General features: G+C 44.7%; 1 protein-coding gene across 12 annotated transcripts in view; it reads right to left on the bottom strand.

The window, feature by feature from the left end:
- LOC129865218 (filamin-C-like) overlaps positions 1–18,155 on the bottom strand; it is a 99,684-nt gene that overhangs the window by 6,025 nt on the left and 75,504 nt on the right. For 2 of the 12 annotated variants that reach the window (XM_055937812.1, XM_055937816.1), the window contains 20 exons: positions 14,539–14,712; positions 13,218–13,380; positions 12,737–12,897; positions 11,431–11,598; positions 11,172–11,295; positions 10,758–10,914; positions 9,412–9,601; positions 9,242–9,265; positions 8,843–9,090; positions 8,057–8,149; positions 7,471–7,570; positions 7,227–7,367; positions 6,992–7,120; positions 6,597–6,770; positions 6,255–6,416; positions 5,834–6,037; positions 4,459–4,611; positions 4,182–4,304; positions 3,644–3,919; positions 2,712–2,981 (listed from right to left, as the gene is read on the bottom strand). In XM_055937812.1, the coding sequence (XP_055793787.1) occupies positions 2,712–2,981; positions 3,644–3,919; positions 4,182–4,304; positions 4,459–4,611; positions 5,834–6,037; positions 6,255–6,416; positions 6,597–6,770; positions 6,992–7,120; positions 7,227–7,367; positions 7,471–7,570; positions 8,057–8,149; positions 8,843–9,090; positions 9,242–9,265; positions 9,412–9,601; positions 10,758–10,914; positions 11,172–11,295; positions 11,431–11,598; positions 12,737–12,897; positions 13,218–13,380; positions 14,539–14,712 (3,234 nt within the window). Of the gene's footprint in view, positions 1–2,711; positions 2,982–3,643; positions 3,920–4,181; positions 4,305–4,458; positions 4,612–5,833; positions 6,038–6,254; positions 6,417–6,596; positions 6,771–6,991; positions 7,121–7,226; positions 7,368–7,470; positions 7,571–8,056; positions 8,150–8,842; positions 9,091–9,241; positions 9,266–9,411; positions 9,602–10,308; positions 10,426–10,757; positions 10,915–11,171; positions 11,296–11,430; positions 11,599–12,736; positions 12,898–13,217; positions 13,381–14,538; positions 14,713–18,155 lie in introns of all 12 variants that reach the window. The other 10 variants (XM_055937813.1, XM_055937817.1, XM_055937815.1 and 7 more) reach the window with 8 other exon arrangements.

Below are 18,155 nucleotides of genomic sequence, written 5' to 3'. Positions count from 1 at the left end.
CTAGAATATGCATAATATTAGTATATTTGGATGGAAAACACTCTGAAGTTTCTAAAACTGTTTGAATGATGTCTGTGAGTATAACAGAACTCATATGGAAGGCAAAAACCTGAGAAAAAAATCCAACCAGGAAGTGGGAAATCTGAGGTTTGTAGTTTTTCATTGCCTGTCATTGCCTATCGAATATACAGTGTCTATGGGGTCATATTGCACTTCCGAAGTCTTCCACTAGATGTCAACAGTCTTTAGAACTTTGTTTGATGCTTCTACTGTGAAGGAGGGGGGAATGAGAGCTGTTTGAGTCAGGGGTCTGGCAGGGTGCCACGAGCTCAGTCTCGCGCACTCCCGTGAGAGTTAGCTGCGTTCTATTGCATTTCTACAGACAAAGGAATTCTCCAGTTGAAACATTATTGAAGATTTATGATAAAAACATCCTAAAGATGGATTCTATACTTCGTTTGACATGTTTCTACGAACTGTAATATGACTTTTCGTCTGAACTTTTGCCTGGACTTGCCCGCGCCTCCTGAGTTTGGATTTGTGTACTAAACGCGCAAACAAAAAGGAGGTGTTTGGACATAAATGATGGACATAATCGAACAAAACAAACATTTATTGTGGAACTGGGATTCCTGGGAGTGCATTCTGATGAAGATCATCAAAGGTAAGTGAATATTTATAATGCTATTTCTGACTTCTGTTAATCCACAACATGGCGGGTATCTGTATGTCTTGTTTTTGTGTCTGAGCGCCGTACTCAGATTATTGCATGCTGTGCTTTTTCCGGAAAGTTTTTTAAAAATCTGACAGAGCGTTTGCATTAAGGAGAAGTTTATCAATAATTCCATTCATAACAATTGTATCTTTTAGCAATGTTTATTTTGAGTATTTCTGTAAATTGATGTGGCTCTCTGCAAAATCACCGGATGTTTTGGAACTACTGAACATAACGCGCCAATGTAAACTGAGATTTTTGGATATAAATATGAACTTTATCGAACAAAACATACATGTATTGTGTAACATGAAGTCCTATGAGTTTATCTGATGAAGATCATCAAAGGTTAGTGATTAATTTTATCTCTATTTCTGATTTTTGTGACTCCTCTCTTTGGCTGGAAAAATGGCTGTGTTTTTCTGTGACTAGGTGCTGAACTAACATAATCGTTTGGTGTGCTTTTGTCGTAAAGCCTTTTAAAAATCGGACACTGTGGCTGGATTTACAACAAATGTATTCTTAAAATGGTGTAAAATACTTGCATGTTTGAGGAATTGTTGTTATGGGATTTCTGTTGTTTTGAATTTGGCGCCCTACAATTTCACTGGCTTTTGGCGAGGTGGGACGCTACCGTCCCGAATATCCCAGAGAGGTTAACTAACCTCCAAACAAGCTTCAATGCCATACAACTTTCCTTCCGTGGCCTCCAACTGCTCTTAAATGCAAGTAAAACTAAATGCATGCTCTCCACCGATCGCTACCATCACCTGCCCGCCCGTCCAGCATCACTACTCTGGACGTTTCTGACAGGTATTTGTAGATGTCCACATATTCTAGGTGTCTGGTTAAACTGTAAACTCTCCTTCCAGACTGACATTAAGCATCTCCAATCCAAAATTAAATCTAGAATCGGCTTCCTATTTCGCAACAAAGTATCCTTCACTCATGCTGCCAAACATACCCTCGTAAAACTGACTATCCTACCGATCCTTGACTTCGGCGATGTCATTTACAAAATAGCCTCCAATACTCAGCAAATTGGATGCAGTCTATCACAGTGCCATCCGTTTTGTCACCAAAGCCCCATATACTACCCACCACTGCGACCTGTATGCTCTCGTTAGCTGGCCCTCGCTTCATATTCGTCGCCAAACCCACTGGCTCCAGGTCATCTATAAGTCTATGCTAGGTAAAGCCACGCCTTATCTCAGCTCACTGGTCACCATAGCAGCACCCACCCGTAGCACGCGCTCCAGCAGGTATATTTCACTGGTCACCCCCAAAGCCAATTCCTCCTTCGGCCGCCTTTCCTTCCAGCTCTCTGCTGCCAATGACTGGAACGAATTGCAAATATCACTGAAGCTGGAGACTCATATCTCCCTCACTAACTTTAAGCACCAGCTGTCAGAGCAGCTCAATGATCACCGCACCTGTACATAGCCCCTGTACATAGCCCATCTGTAAATAGCCCATCCAACTACCGCATCCCCATGCTGTTATTTTTTTTTCTCCTTTGCATCCCAGTATCTCTACTAGTATCTCTACTTGCACATTCATCTTCTGCACATCTATCACTCCAGTGTTTAATTGCTAAATTGTAATTATTTTGCCACTATGGCCTATTTATTGCCTTACCTCCCTTATCTTACCTCATTTGCAAACACTGTATATAGACTTTTTTCTATTGTGTTATTGACTGTATGTTTGTTTATTCCATGTGTAACTCCGTGTTGTTGTTTGTGTCGCAGTGCTTTGCTTTATCTTGGCCAGGTCACAGTTGTAAATGAGAACTTGTTCTCAACTAGCCTACCTGGTTAAATAAAGGTGAAATAAAAAAAATAAAAAAATATGGATAGTTTCCTTATCTTGATCAAAAGCCCAACATAGCCCTACATTTAGTGACTGACTGAAAAGGCAAGGCTCCCCTATTCAGAAGCTTCATACCAAGCCTATCACTTTCTAAGAGAGCTCTACTGCCCTACTGCCAACCTACCTGCCATTCCTGCCACTCCTCTATCCAGCCCCGTGCCCCCGGCCCGGACCTTGTGTGCCCCTCCCTCTCCCAGTGGCCCCACGGTGAACTGGAAGGGGCTCCCGGGGACGTGCTGGCCCCGGTACTTGACGTTGACCGTGTGGGGCCCCATCTCCTGGGGGATGAAACGGACGCTGTAGGTGCTGTCCTTGCCGTCGATGATCTCTGCGTCCTCCGTCTTACCCCCCGGACTGGTCACCTGGGCCGTCATCTCCTGGGTCCCCTGGTCACCTGGATTGGTTGGAGGGAAAGAAAAAAAAGAAGGAAAGAGAGTAGGGGGAGAGAGAAATATATGAGAGAAGGAGGAAGAAAGAGAGAGAAGGAGAGAAGGACACAAGGAGGAGAAGTACTTCAGACAAACTTCAAAATACTGTTCACTCTTCAAACACTCAGGTTGTCTGTATGGGGAGTGGATAATCAGAGAGACTGTATGAGGTTAGTCAGACTGCGATGTGGATTCAGCGGTGTGTGGATCAGTCTCTGGCTCTGTGTGATGTCAGAGTAAGATGGCTGGGTCACAGAGGTGACAGCCATGAACTGCTCAGATTTTCCAGCTCTGCTCTCTCCTTTAAATGCCCTCCTATAAATTCCAATCTGGGACAATGGGAGAAACATGGAGCGACTCCCCAACTCAACACACACAAAGGCACACACATTAATTATTATCCAGACATGTTAACACCAGATCTATAAAATGGACTATTTACATACATCATTGCATCATGCAATTTTTTGTATTTTTTATTCAACTTAATCAAGCAGTAGTTTGACATATATTTGTATTCTAGATGTATTTATTATTCTGGATTAAAACAAAAAAGCCAAATTGGACACTCAACACAAAACACACACATTCCGAATCAATTAATCGGCATTAGACAGGCCTCACACACCCTCTTGTGTCACACACACACCCTCTTGAGGCTGTCTGGTAGTGGCTGGTATCCCACTGAAGCCTGTGAGACTCTGACTCCCCAGGAACTCTCCAAACACGTCCCTGAAGGGGTCTCCCCCGACCTGGGTACTCTCCTCCACACGCACTTCACGCTTGGTCTCCCCCGCCTGTGTCTTACTAATCTCTGTGCGCTCCGTGCGCGTGTACGTGTGACTGCTGCGAGTGAAAGTGCGCGTATGCCGTTCCTGGGCCGACACCATCTGAAACCAATTACCTACAGAGGGTGGAAGGGTGGAAGAAGGGAGGGAAGGAAGGAGGGAAGGAGGAAGAAAGAGCAAGAGATGAAAATAGAACTATGCAGTAGGAAGACCAAGCAAGGGGTCACAACAGTGTGTAATAAAGGTATGTGAAAGCATGTGACTGTGCAAGGAGAGGAAGACAAGAGAAAAGGAGGGATGGTAGATAGAAATGAGGAGAGCCAGTGGGCTTTTTGGAATCTCAATCCTTGACCACACACAGACCATAACGGTTCTCACCTGGTATTTTGAGGTTGAGGTCACAGGTGCTGCCCACAGTAGCAATGGAGGGAGCATGTCTCTTCCTAGTGATGCTCTCCTTCACCCTGCCCTCACCACACACCTTCACCGTGAAAGGACTTCCTGTTGGATAGACCAATCACAGCCTGTCAGGAACCCAAATCAGACAAAAAAATGCAAGACCACCCATAGCAAGATACGTCTGTTTAGATAGGAGCTGAATTGTATAAGGCATGTTGTAAGACACCCGAGGCCACCTGAGGCCCCCTGAACTCACCTGGGACATGCTGGTCGGCGAACTTGATGTTGATGATGTAATTTCCTGGTTCAGTAGGACAGTAGGTCACCTTACAGGTACCATCCTCCACATCCTCACAGTTAATATCCACCTTACTGGGACCCTCGATAGACAGACCCAGACCACCATAACCTGATAGAGAGAAAGGGAGAGAATAGGGAGGGAGGGAAGGAAAGAGAAAGACATGAGAAGAGTAGAGAGAAGATGTCACAGTAGAAGATGAGTGTTGGTTACACCAGCCATATCCACATTGTAATGGAAAACTGTATTTATGCAGCCATTTTGAGTATTATTAACAGTAAAATATGTGAATTGCAGCATTCTGTAAATGATAGTCCATTGTGGGAACATTTTGTAGGCAGGGAAATTATTGCTGTATTTTGAATGTTACACTGTAAAAACCATAACTTGTTTTTACGGTAACTTACTGGCAGCCTGTTACCTGTAAATTACTGTAAAAAAAAAGGTACAGTATATTATTGTAAATTCCAAATAAACTTTTGATTAACAGTACATTATTGTAAAGAAAGCACTTACCGCAAAAACAAGTTAAGTGTACTGTAATTCTATCCCACAGAATACAGTATCGTACTGGATTTTTGGAGTGCCAAAAAGCTTTTGACCACTAGTGGGTGCACAGTATTGTTGATTCTGGCTCATTAACATATTTGAGGCGTGCCTTGTTACAGTATAGGCTATATTTGTTGCACCCGTTAGTGAAAATGCTGTACTAATTTAACTTGCATGTGGTATTAGTACCCCATCAATTTAAAAGGTATAGGGCACAGATAGGAAAGGCAGCAAGTCTTCAACCTTAAATGGTTGAGCATTTTGCCATGTCCTTTTGGTCTGTTTTGCCCTGTGGTCACTGCCAGTTTGGAAGTTTTTGTTAAGGCCTCTAGAAATGCAAGTGATATAAAACACCAAATATTCATTGATATGCTGTAAAGAAAAACACATTACCTACGTAGCAGCCAATCTCCTTACACCAATCACATGTAATTACAGTAAAATACTGTCAAATACAAACCCTAATCCCCTCAATGAATTTCATCCATTTATACATTACGATTACAGTAGCATTTACTTTTTTACAGTATAATACAGTCAATTCTACGGTATTGTACTGTGTGTCATTACACAGTAACAGTAACAGTAACGCATACAGTAACTTACTTGCCAATGAGCTGCCTGCAAGTTACTGACAAATTCATGGCAACCCTTTTACAGTGCATACACAGCAAAAACTATTAACTTAAAACTTCTGAACGTCTAAAGTTGAGAACATTATCTTAACCCTCTACTATGTTCAATAGTAACTTGTCACAATGAATACCAATGAAAACACCCTCACCTGCGTTCCTGGTGTCAACTATGAACTCAGCCACCTCAAAGATGTGTCCCTCCACCAGTCCCTGGCCAAACACCTTGACCTTGCTGGCGTCCCCGATCTCTGACTGGCCCACCATGATCTTGAAGGGGCTGTTGGTCACGTGCGTCCCGTTCTTCTTCACACTCACAACATGCTCCCCCACCTCCTTAGGAGTGAATGAGATACCTAGAGAGGAGGACGGATAGAGGAGAACACAATCAGGTACACGGAATGACTATATCTGTGCCTCTTTATGGTTCAAACATGCAGAAGTTTACCCGTGCTGCCATCTTACCAGGTCTCTTTCGACACAAAAAAAAGAGGTTTATGCAACTAACAGTTGTGTTACTGACTAAATAATAGATTCATAAACTTTGGGACCCAGGCCTGGTGAGTGGCTCACCGATGTGTCGATTGGGCAGTCTCTTGAGGAGGCAGGGTTCCTCGTTGCCCGACGGTGCTCTGATGCTCGCTGTCAGGCTGCTCAGGTCCGTCTCTGAGATCTTCAATGACACGTCTGTTGCCGTGCCGACGTTGAGCTGGGATGTCCTCATAGTGTCATCTCCTACAGGGGAGAGATGGACAGAAGAGAACAAGAATGAAGGCGAGAAAATGAAAAGCAAATAATGGATTTAATGAAAACAACCTTTGGCTTGCTCTAGCCTTGTTGCATATTACAATCTCTCTCACACACACACACACACACACACACACACACACACACACACACACACACAGTCATTACCTGTGATCTTGGCAGTGTAGGGGCTGCCGGCGATGTGTTTGTTGTCAAACTTGACGATGATGTTGTAGTCTCCTGGTACAGTGGGAAGGTAGGACACAGTACAGGTTCCATCCTTGTTGTCCTTACAGTTGATCTCTGCCTTAGAGGGGCCCTCCACCGCCAGGGACAGGCCACCTAGACATGAGAGGAGAGAGAGAGAAAGACAGGAAGAGCAGAAGTGAGTAGAGATGGGGGGAATGTCGGGGGAGACAGAAGGGGTGAGAGAGGGATGGAGGAAAAACAGACAGGGGAAAGAGATTGAAGACTTTGAGAATTGTTGAATACCATTTTTAATACCATGATAGAATTTGACCATAGCTCAGTAGTGTATGGTATTATTTGGTTTAGCTCCTTACCTTCCCCTGCATCCTTGGTGACGATGGTGAAGGTGGCAGGTTTGTTAACCATGCCGTGACTCAGACCAGGACCATAAGCTGTCACATGACCACTGTTAATGGCATCTACATAGAACTGGAGGGGACTTCCTGTGATGGAACAGCATGAAACGACCAATTATAGATCTTCCTGTATTGAATTTGTGTGTGTGTGTTTGTTTATGAGTGTGTGTGTGTTTCTCTATGCAATATGTACCTGGGATGTGGTTTCCGTCATATTTGATGTCCATCTCGTGCAGGCCTTTCTCTGTAGGGGCGTACTTCACTGTGACTGTCCCATCCTTGTTGTCTGTGATGTTAGGACGGGCTGTCTTACCTGAGGGCATACGCACCTCACCTGGAAACTCACACACATACACAGGTAAATTATTATCATTCATAACACAGGAAACACCACACACACACACACACAAAATTGTCAGACATCAGTTAAATCTCACCTGTGATCTCTCCCTTCTGAACGGTGAACGGAATGACCAGGTTGAAGGGGCGGAGCATAGGCTCCATGATATCCCCGGGGGTGACGGGCTCTTCTGTGGCCTATGAAAGGGAAATTATTCAATTAACATTGGCATTCTGGTCTATATCTCTGCTCAGGGACAGTACGAGGGGATGGAGGTGAAAGCACAGCCCAGACAAAGGCCCTGACTCTGGGCAGGCAGGACAGGCGAGAGTCCAGGCTTTGAAGGCCTGAGAGATAATCAAGATAAGCTGAAAGAAAAACAGTCAAAGCGATGCGAGAGCGTCTCACGCACACACAACAGACACAGAGATGCTCAATGGCTATCGCCATAAAGGAAACAAGCAAAACAGAAATGAAGTGGACATGCAATGATTCTTTGCGAGCAGCATCTGAGGACAAGCAACAAAGGTTTTTGAGATGTGCATGGAAAGTAAAGTAGGAATCATGGTGTTGGGATATGAAGGAGGTGGGTAAGCTGAAGGAGAGGGTGGAGGTGAGGTGGAGGTAAGTACTGGCAGGGTGGGGTGGGGTGGGGTGAGGGGAGGTTTGGGGTAGCTTTATACCCAGTGAGGGGGGTAGCCCTGGTAGGCCTGGTAGGGCTGTTGTAACTGGAGCTTGTCACACGGTTCCTCTATTATAGGGACGGTATCACTGGCCTGTGGGGGAGGGTAAGTCACACGTTTAGGAAAACTTCATAGAAATCGACGAATTACTCATCATATTTCTATGGGTAACTTACAAATCACCATGCGCACACAGTTATGGTAATCCTCCAAGGATCATCATAGGCTCATGTAAGTGGCACACCATGCGCAACTCCTATGTTATAAGATAACTATTTAATACATTTAAGCAATAAGGCCCGAGGAGGTGTGGTATGTGGCCAATATACCACGGCTAAGGGCTGTTCTTACACACGACGCAACACGTAGTGCCTGGACACGTAGTGCCTAGACACAGCCCTTAGCCGTGGTATATTGGCCATATATCACAAACCCCTGAGGTGTCTTATTGCTATTATAAACTGGTTACCAACGTAATTAGAGCGGTAAAACTAAAAACTAAAAAACCTGTGGTATACGGTATGATATACCATGGCTTTCAGCCAATCAGAATTCAGGGCTCAAACCACACAATTTGTATTACTGTTATATGATATGAGTCAAACCTACTGTATGGGAACCAGCCTAGAGAGCACACAACATCGTGTCACATCATAATGTTACAGAAGACATTCAATGAATGAAACACATTTATGGCAACACTTTGACAAACAAACACCACTTTCCCAACAAATCCAAAATACTGTTCACTACAGTACCCATGATTCCATACCAGAAAGTACTCACCACAACATGGAAGGGGCTGTTTGGAATGTGTTCTCCTCCAAAGCGGATGGTAATGACGTATTTCCCGGGTTCCGGAGCCGTGTAGTAGATGTCAAATGTTCCGTCGGAATTCTCCACCACGTCCACGTCTAGCTCCGCCCCATCTGGCGTCGACACCTTACAGGTCACCTTTCCCTTCCCAGCAGCTTTTGCGTCCACGGTGATGACGGTCTCCTCGCCGATCTGGATGGTGGGTCCGAGGCCTGAACCTGTCGAGAATGATTGACATGTAAGGAGACCATACAAAACTACTGAAACTATCCCGTCATCACTAACATCAAGTCAATATAATCACATGCTGTACATATACTGATATGCGTGCTAGTTCTCAGAAGAATTAGCATGTTTAGAAATGCTCACCCAATCCATGTCCTCCAATGGAAACTGTAAATAGAAAATAAAACCATCATTTATGGTGCCTCATGGGTAAAACCCACTCAAGCTACTTCATCCGAGCAATGATTATCCAGGCCTTCCTCCATAGAGATATACAGTATAGATATACTTTTACATATAGTCCTCTCACTGACCTGTGACCAGACACTTGCTGGCGTCTCCAGTGGGCAGGGCATGGATACGATAGGGTGAGTAGGGAATCTCGTCTCCTCCATACTTGATGGTGATGGTGTAGCGCCCTGCCATGTCTGGTACATAGGACACTGTGTATGTCCCATCTCTGTTGTCACGGATATTGGCCTTTTTCGGCTTGCCTTCTGGGTCCTACAGGTATAGGGATATGGTATGAGTGTGTGCGTGTGTGCACTCATGTAAACTGTACATTTGCTATGTATGTCATCTTTTCAACATGACGCAACACTAATCTGTGCACAATGCAACAATGGGAGTGATTATCTTTGAGAATGGATGGTGCTATGTTTAGGGAAGCGCCATTTTCTACAGTTAGTGGGATAAAGAAAACCACATTAGCCAATTAGCCAAACCCAATGGAGGTCAGTCCACACAGACTGGGGAGGAGGGACATTAAGGGGATGGAGAAAGTCTTTCATGTGTACTACTGCTTAGGAGAAACGTTCACTTTCAAACATCCAAGAGATCCCTGTTCCTCCCTGTACTGATGTGTACTGTCCCAACTCATCACAGCACCACAATTGTTTCAGTGAAGCTTCAGCCAGGGAGTCAAGTGAATCCTTTGTTAATGCATTGTTTTAACTTTGGTCTAAAATCCCTTTTTATCTGGTTTACAATCCCTTCCCTCCTCTCTCACAGTAAGAAGAGAAGAGAGTGAAAGGAGACAGAGATTACAAAATAATCCCAGGGTCCTCAGCAAGTACAAAAAAGACAAGGGACAAAAGAACGAGGGGACTAGGGAAGAAGGGGACGAAAAGGGAACAAGAGGGCGAGGGGAGACGGCAGACAGCGTGAGGGGTGAAAGAGAAGAGGCCAGAAAAAGGAAGAGCAGGCCTTACGGAGCCTTTCTTAAGAATACTGAAGGGTATGGTCCCCTTGACTATATGCTTCTCCCATACCCTCCTGCCCCAGTCCTCCACAAACACTGAGGCCTCGCGCCTGGACCCATCCGGACCCTGCAGACAAGTCAACAGGCAGACACATCACAGCCACAACCCAACCACATCCCAGATCAGGGAGGGGGAGAGTGAAAGGAATGGGTAGAATGGGTGGAGGGGCTGACTTGACATGTTTTTTTTGTTTTTTTAACACACAATAAGAAAATAAGGTAGAAATGTCCAAATTGGTAATAAGTATGAATCATAACAGCAAGCTTGAAGAGATGTTTATCATCTTAAGGTTAAAGAAAAAGAAGTTGAGGTTTTAAATAGGGAGGACAATGGCTGAGCTCACAGTGTATGAGAGTTTCCTGTCTAGAGAGGAAGTGACAGAGGAAGAGGTGACTCACCAGTATCTGCACAGTGAGCAGGCCTTCGCCAGCATCGCGGGCGTCGATGGTGAACTCCACGGGCAGGCTGGCAGGCACACCCTGGGCATTCAAACCTGGCCCACTGGCACGCACCTTACTGGCATCATGAGCAGGCAATGTCTTGATCTTATACGGACTGCAGAGAAAGAAAAAAAACATAATTTGAAAGAAAGGAGTGTCATGACTGAACGATTTATGAAAGATCAAGCAAGAGATAAGATTTCAGTCTCTCAAGGATTTAAATGTTTCAGTTCGACTGAATTCCCACTTCAAGACAGGAAAAGAGGATCAATAGAGAATGACAGAGCGATGAAAACATTGTAGAATGATTTGATGAAAACATCAAAGATGTTTCTCTGATCACAGTTTGGTTCCTCCTCCTGCTGTTCTGACCTGCGAGGGACCTCCTGGTCAGCGTACTTCACACACACGGTGTACGGGCCGTCCTTGGCCGGGGTGTAGGTCGCTGTGTGTGTTCCGTCTCCGTTATCTGTGATGTTCACTGGCTCAGCCACTCCTGAGGCGGGAAGTAATTAGATATTGATCACAGTCTGAAACCTTAAAACTTCACAGCCAACGAAAGCTATTTGGTTAGTGCGGAGGGAGGGGGGTGTCTGTGTGTGTGTGTCTCTCTCTTTCTCTCTCCTCTTACCAGTAGGTCCATACAGCACCACTCCCAGAGGGGCGAGGCCAGCCTTGCTGGTGTCCACAGTGAAGGTCTGAGGAACATGGGCTCTGACTCCACTACCCAGCCCTGGGCCTGAACACCTCACTTTACTTGGGTCCACCAGCTCTCTCACTGGCACACGGAAAGGACTCCCTGCAACACAGGCACACAGACAGAATGGAATTACACACGTATAGGTATACAGGTTAAGTGTACATTGATGAGTATTCATTTGTTTATGTACCTCTTTGAAAGCCCTGACAAAGCAAAACATTCTCATTACATACTTGTAGCATGTGTTAAACAGGCCCTGTATTGACAAGATATTCGAGTGACCGCTCTAACAATGGAAATACATGTCCTCAAAGATGGAAAGCAGGCATGGGAAGATGAGATCAGATGGGACCATTCTAGCTAATGAGAGGGCAGATCTGCATGTTTACAACAGGCCATAGAAATTTAGTTCCATTAGTTCCAATAATTGCTTCTAATAAAACATATGTATGTCCTTGAACCAACTATTTTAAAATTGCACACAGAAGAAGTTATAAGGGTAATTTAGTTGCTAAAGGCAGCCTCCAGTACCCCGGCCGGCCTTCAACTTGAGTTACTCAATGAGGGGGGGAGCACTGAGTTAGCATGCAATGTCCCTACCTGGAGTAGCTCAAACTGCTCATGTTATGTCTCCATGAGACGTCCTCTTAACGGACTTAATTTGACTTCCAAGCACTATTGATTCTTCACATAGGAATGAAAGGTGTCACGTGATCGATGGTTTTGTCCATTCATATATACAGTCATTGGGAAGCCCTCAATGGCAATGTCCATGCTAAAACTGGTTATATCCATGATGAGTCCTCTATCTCTATGACATGCACAACTACGATAAACATATATTTTTTCAAAGATGCCAAAATGCCACGTGCGTCCACTTATATCAGTGCATTTGTAACAAGCTAGCCATTACGAAACTTCTATTCGATCAAATAACCCTCACCTAACAAATTAGCGATTAAACTCTCTCATTGACCTCCATACAAAAATTCCTCTCTTCGATGGCTTATTTTCATGGACAGATTTTGGGCAGAGTAAACATCTCGCTTCACTTCATCCTCTCTGACCAAGCAAAACATTCTCATTCCATACTTATAGCATTTGGTATATACAGGTCTAGTGTACATCGATACACGTACCTTTTTGAAAGCCGAGACCAATCAAAACATCTTCCATAACACTAACAAAACTCTTCATCAACCAATCAAGAATAGTTTAAATTCTTTCCACAAAGTACCTGGGATGGGCAAGCCTCCGAAGGTAATGTTGACGTCATAGTCACCCGGGGTGAAGGGGATGTACTCCACACTGCAGCTGCCATCTTTATTGTCCTTACAGGACATCTTTGCCTCTGATGGACCCTCGATGGCCAGGCCCAGACCCCCTGTACCAGCACCCCTAGAGGGGGAGGGAGGGACGGAGAGAGGGGGACAGAAAGAGAGAGGGATGGTGAAGAGGGAGGAGAGAAGACTGTTTTACCTAAATGCTGAATTGAAACAAACCAGTATCTCATAACTGAGAAGAAAAAAAAATCCACACCATTTAACCTTTCTCACCCTACTTACACCCCATTTCAACTATCTAATTGTCACCCCAGTTTGTGTCCAGTGTGTACCCCCTGAACAGAGTGACAAAGGGATGTAATGGTGCTCTCTGATGGAAGCCTTATGTTCCACATGGTAAGGATGATGATTATATAAATAAGTTAGTGTGTGCACCTGGTTTCCACGGTGAAGCGGTTGGGTTTATTGACCAGGCCCTCCTCCAGACCAGGACCGTAGGCTCTGACACGGCTGGGGTCACAACCCTCCGTTACCGGGACACGGAACGGACTGTTAGGCACCGCCACATCATCATACAGCACCTCAATCAGGTGGATCCCTGAACACACACACACACAGGGAGAGAACACACACACAGTAAGACAGTACACACACACACACACACACACACACACAAAAGCACATTTGACTACTTTCTTTTGAAAGCAGTGTGACCTCCAAAAAACCCAATCTCAACAGTGAATCACTGTGGCCATCGCTAGAGGAATACTGATTAGATTACTAAGCTGCTACATTAAACTGTATGTGTGTGTGACCTTCATTTATGAAAAGTCCATGTCAAAGAGGCTGCCACAAGGTTGCGTATTTCTGTCCCCCAATCCAGCGGGCTGAGGCCTGGACGTAACAGACATCCCCTATTAGTGGAAAACCATCTGCCTTCCCTCTATAGCCAGTCACCGGCTACTAATACTTCTCCCCCCCCCCCCCTCTCCCTCCCCCTCTCCCCCTCCCCCTCTCCCTCCTCCCTCTCTCTCCCCTCTCTACCTTATCCTCCCTCTTTCTGTTCTGTGTGTCTCTCTGATCTTCGCTCTCCCTTTTCCAAGTAATCTCAAAGTGTGTGCTCTCTTTCCCCCTTGTGTCCTCAACAACCTGGGCCTATATATAGACACACATCAACCCCCTCCCACTTCTCAATAACTCACAAATATTCACAAATGATATCACAGTATGAGTGCTGATCTACGATCAGATCCCACCAAACTGATCCTATATCAGTGCTCCTACTCATAGCCACTCCGTGAATATGGGCCAAGGGGCCTACACTGGGAGAAATCACACTGCTTCCTGGCAGGCTAGAGTATGTAAAAGTCATGAAGGGCAGAACATCTGAGCTCGGCTCTTTTCCCCATGGCTAAAGGGGAGGGAAAACAGTTAGTTTTATGAAAGCCACAGGGTTTATTTTGGGGGAATTACGACGTGCTGGAAAAACATTCATAAAACAAGGTGAGCACCAAGGCTACCCAGACTCCCTCACTTCAGGCCTCAGAGGGGCTATAAGCGAATCAGACGGGTGTAATGAGGCAGCTCTGGGCTCATTCAGGTACAATAACATCCAAGGCAATCTAATGACTTTCCTATGAGTTTTGATGTTATGTATGGTAGATAATACATTGTGCCTAATATTCTGCTTCATCATAATGTCCTTGAGATAGAATGTACATCACATTATTGGTGCAGTTGCATGACTCAGCCTTACCATCCTCATAGGCAGTGTATTCCACTCTGTAGGTGCCTTCTCCCTTGTCAGTGATGTAGGCGTCTGTGTTGGCGCCTGAAGGGTTGACGATGCGGGCCTTGACATGGCTGCTCCCGGTCTTGCTCTTGGCACGGGCATCCACGATGAAATGGGTGGTCACCTCCCTCAGGACCCCTGTGGACAACACAGATGCAGTAGGTATGTGGAGCTTGGTTGATTTGTCTGTCTCTCACAGGTGATGTGTCTGTCTGTCTGTACTTCTGTCTTTGTCCCTTGTTCTCTGATCCACAGGAGGTTGGTGGCACCTTCATTTGGGAGAACGGGCTTGTGATAATGACTGGAGCGGAATCAGTGGAATGGTATCATATACATCAAACACATGGTTTCCGGGTGTTTGATGCCATTCCATTTGCGCCATTCTGGCCATTACTATGAACCGTCCTCCCCTCAGCAGCCTCCTGCACTCTGATCGCAAATTATTTTTCTCTATGTGATAGACACACATTTCTCTTTCTCCCCCTGTCTATCTCTAACTTTTCCCTAGGGATCTAAGGTGAGACTAATTCGACAGCAGGTCTGTCTGTCCTCCATTGACAGCCGCACGTCTGCGTCTGCAGTACCAATTCCACTGGCTTTAAAAGCCCAGCCAATCACTGCCAATCAGGAACACATCCAGCCAATCACAAAGCAATTACAACCCCTCACTGTCAGACATGACCAATCAGGATCGTCCAAGTCTAATCAAAGCCAGACGCAGGCCAGTAATGTCAGTCAAGCTGTGGTCAGGTCGCTACGGCTAATTGTCAGTTTATTTTCCTTCCTCTACATACAGAAAGATAGCGGAGGGAGAATAGGATTGGGAGAGAAAGGACAGAGAGAGAGAAAGAAGGAAAGAGAGAGAGGGAAGGGTGAGGGAGGGAGAAAGAGAGCGAGAGAGAGAGAAATGATCAAATACACAGACCACAAATTTAGCACTGCCACACTCTATTAAGCAGGTTTTGAGTGTAGGCTATTCCCCTGACATCTGGAACCAAGGACTGAAAATGGAGACAAATTTGATCCAGTCAATTACCGTGGCAAGTGTGTCAACAGAAACCTGGCAAAAAAAATACTCTGCGCCATCATGAACAGCATGAGCAAAAATCTCATTTCATTCTTACCAAATTATCAAACTTCAGACAACATTTATACCCTACACACCCTAATTGATAAACATGTGAATCAAAACAAAACATTTCTCCTGCTTTGTGGATTTCCAAAAAGCCTTTGATTCAATTTGGCATGAAGGCATTTTTCTCAAATGAATAGAAAGTGGTGTGGGTAGAAAAACATACTGTATGATGTCATCAAATCAATGTGTAGAAATAACAAATGTGCAGTCAAAATTGGAAATAAACATACACATTTATTTTCCCAAGGACTCAGAGTGAAACAGGGGAACAACCGGAGCTCAAGTCTATTTAATATATACATTACTGAATTGGCAAAAACACTAGAACAATCAACAGCCCCAGGTCTCACTCAGAAATAAAATGCCTCCTGTATGCAGATGACATGGTGCTGTTGTCCCCCACAAAAGAGGGGTTACAGTGTAACGCTCGTCGTAATCCTCCTCGTCTGAGGAGGAGCAAGGATCGGACCAAAGCGCAGCGTGGTTTGAATACATACTTTAATACAGTGGTTCTTAACCTTGTTGGAGGTACTGAACCCCACCAGTTTCATATGCGCATTCACCGAACCCTTCTTAATTGGAAAAATAAAATATGATTTTTTCAAATTCAAAACATAGGTATATATTTTACTGGTGCACAAAATGAACCGTGCATCAACATCAACACCGTGTGTTCAAAGAACAAAATCATCAAAACATGATTTTCACACAAAAACAAAAACATAATAATGAATATTTACTGCAAATCAGTGTGACTTCTGCTGTTGCCTTTCAGAGACCAGTTCAGAAATGCTTCACCTTGGCAAGTGCCACTCTCATGTCATTTTCGCAACAAAGTCTGTTCCTTTTCTTCGTTTTTATGTCCAGCATCCTCGAAAAGGATTGCTCGCAAAGATATGTTGTAACAAACGGTATGAAAATACATTTACAGTTACATTTAAGTCATTTAGCAGACGCTCTTATCCAGAGCGACTTACAAGTACATACATTCATAGTTTTTTTTTTTTGTACTGGCCCCCCGTGGGAATCGAACCCACAACCCTGGCGTTGCAAGCGCCATGCTCTACCAACTGAGCCACACGGGGTGTGTCCCCCTGTTATTGCTAAGAAATCTCCAGAGCTTTCTTAGCAATAACAGGGTACGTTACAATTTGTTGACACCAAAACGTTGAAAGCGTTGTTTTTCTGAAGAGTTGCTGTTGAACCTGGCTCTGCTGAATTTCAATGATTTCATCGAGGTATTCATCATTGACATCTGTTGTCTCAACACTAAACATGAACGGTTGTCTCACCCATGCTGGATATGACTCTCTTGTAGGGAAGTATCCGTCGAGAGACTTTGCAAGCTCATCTAAGTGCGTGGCAATTGCTTGCTTCAGTTCCGCGGGTACAGAAATGTCTCCGATTCCAGATACATCTTCGATCTTACTTACACAGTCGTCCAGCAGGGGAAAGTTTGCGAAGTTATCGTTCTCTGTTCGTCGTTTCCACAACGGTAGCTTTTTTTGAAAAGCCTTCAGGTTTTCCTCCGCTTCGATGATGTTGACTCCACCGCCCTGCATCTTTTGATTGAGATGATTGAGAGCTGCGAAGATATCAGCCATGTACGCTAAAATGAGAAGGAACTCAGAATTTTTGAAGCAATCTGCATGACAATGTTGGTGCTCTTGCAAAAACAGGGCTAATTCCACACGCACGGCAAAAACACGATTCAGCACCTGTCCCCGGGATAACCACCGAACGTTAGAATGGTACAGAAGTACCTCGAATTCAGAGCCCATTTCTTTACACAGCTCACTGAAGATGCGGTGCCTCAGACCACTAGTTCGCACATAGTTCACGCATTCCACTACAATTTTTAATACTTCTGCCAGTTTTGGAGGCAAGGTTTTTGTTGCCAACGCATGCCTGTGCAGAATACAATGCGTAACAATGATGTGTGGTGCATCGGCTTTCATTAGCGCACCAAAACCAGACTTTCTTCCCAGCATGACTGGAGCTCCGTCCGAACAAACTGCAGAAACCATATCCCACGAAAGATTGTTGTCTTTGAAGAAGTCATCCACAAGTTTCTTCACATCGGCTGCCTTAGTTGTTGTTGTTAGAGGCTTACAAAATAAAAAATCTTCCTTTATCACGTCATCTTTCACATAGCGCACGAATACAGCAAGCTGGCTTAGATTGGAAACGTCTGTGGTCTCGTCGAGTTGAAGGTTGAATTTTGCCGGGCTTGAAATCAGATCTGCAACTACTTGAGCCAAGATGTCTTTGCTCATGTCCTCTATTCTGTCGCTGATGGTGTCATTTGAAAGAGGAATTTGGGATAACTTAACATCAGCCTCTTTTCCCTGTATGATATTCGCCATCTTCAACACAGCTGGTTTTATGAGTGTTTCACCAATGGTGTGTGGTTTGCCCTGCTTTGCGATCAGGTAAGCAACTTTGT

Source organism: Salvelinus fontinalis, chromosome 11 (genome assembly GCF_029448725.1).
Source record: "Salvelinus fontinalis isolate EN_2023a chromosome 11, ASM2944872v1, whole genome shotgun sequence".
NCBI lineage: Eukaryota > Metazoa > Chordata > Actinopteri > Salmoniformes > Salmonidae > Salvelinus > Salvelinus fontinalis.
This window is presented reverse-complemented; position numbering and strand designations above follow the sequence as displayed.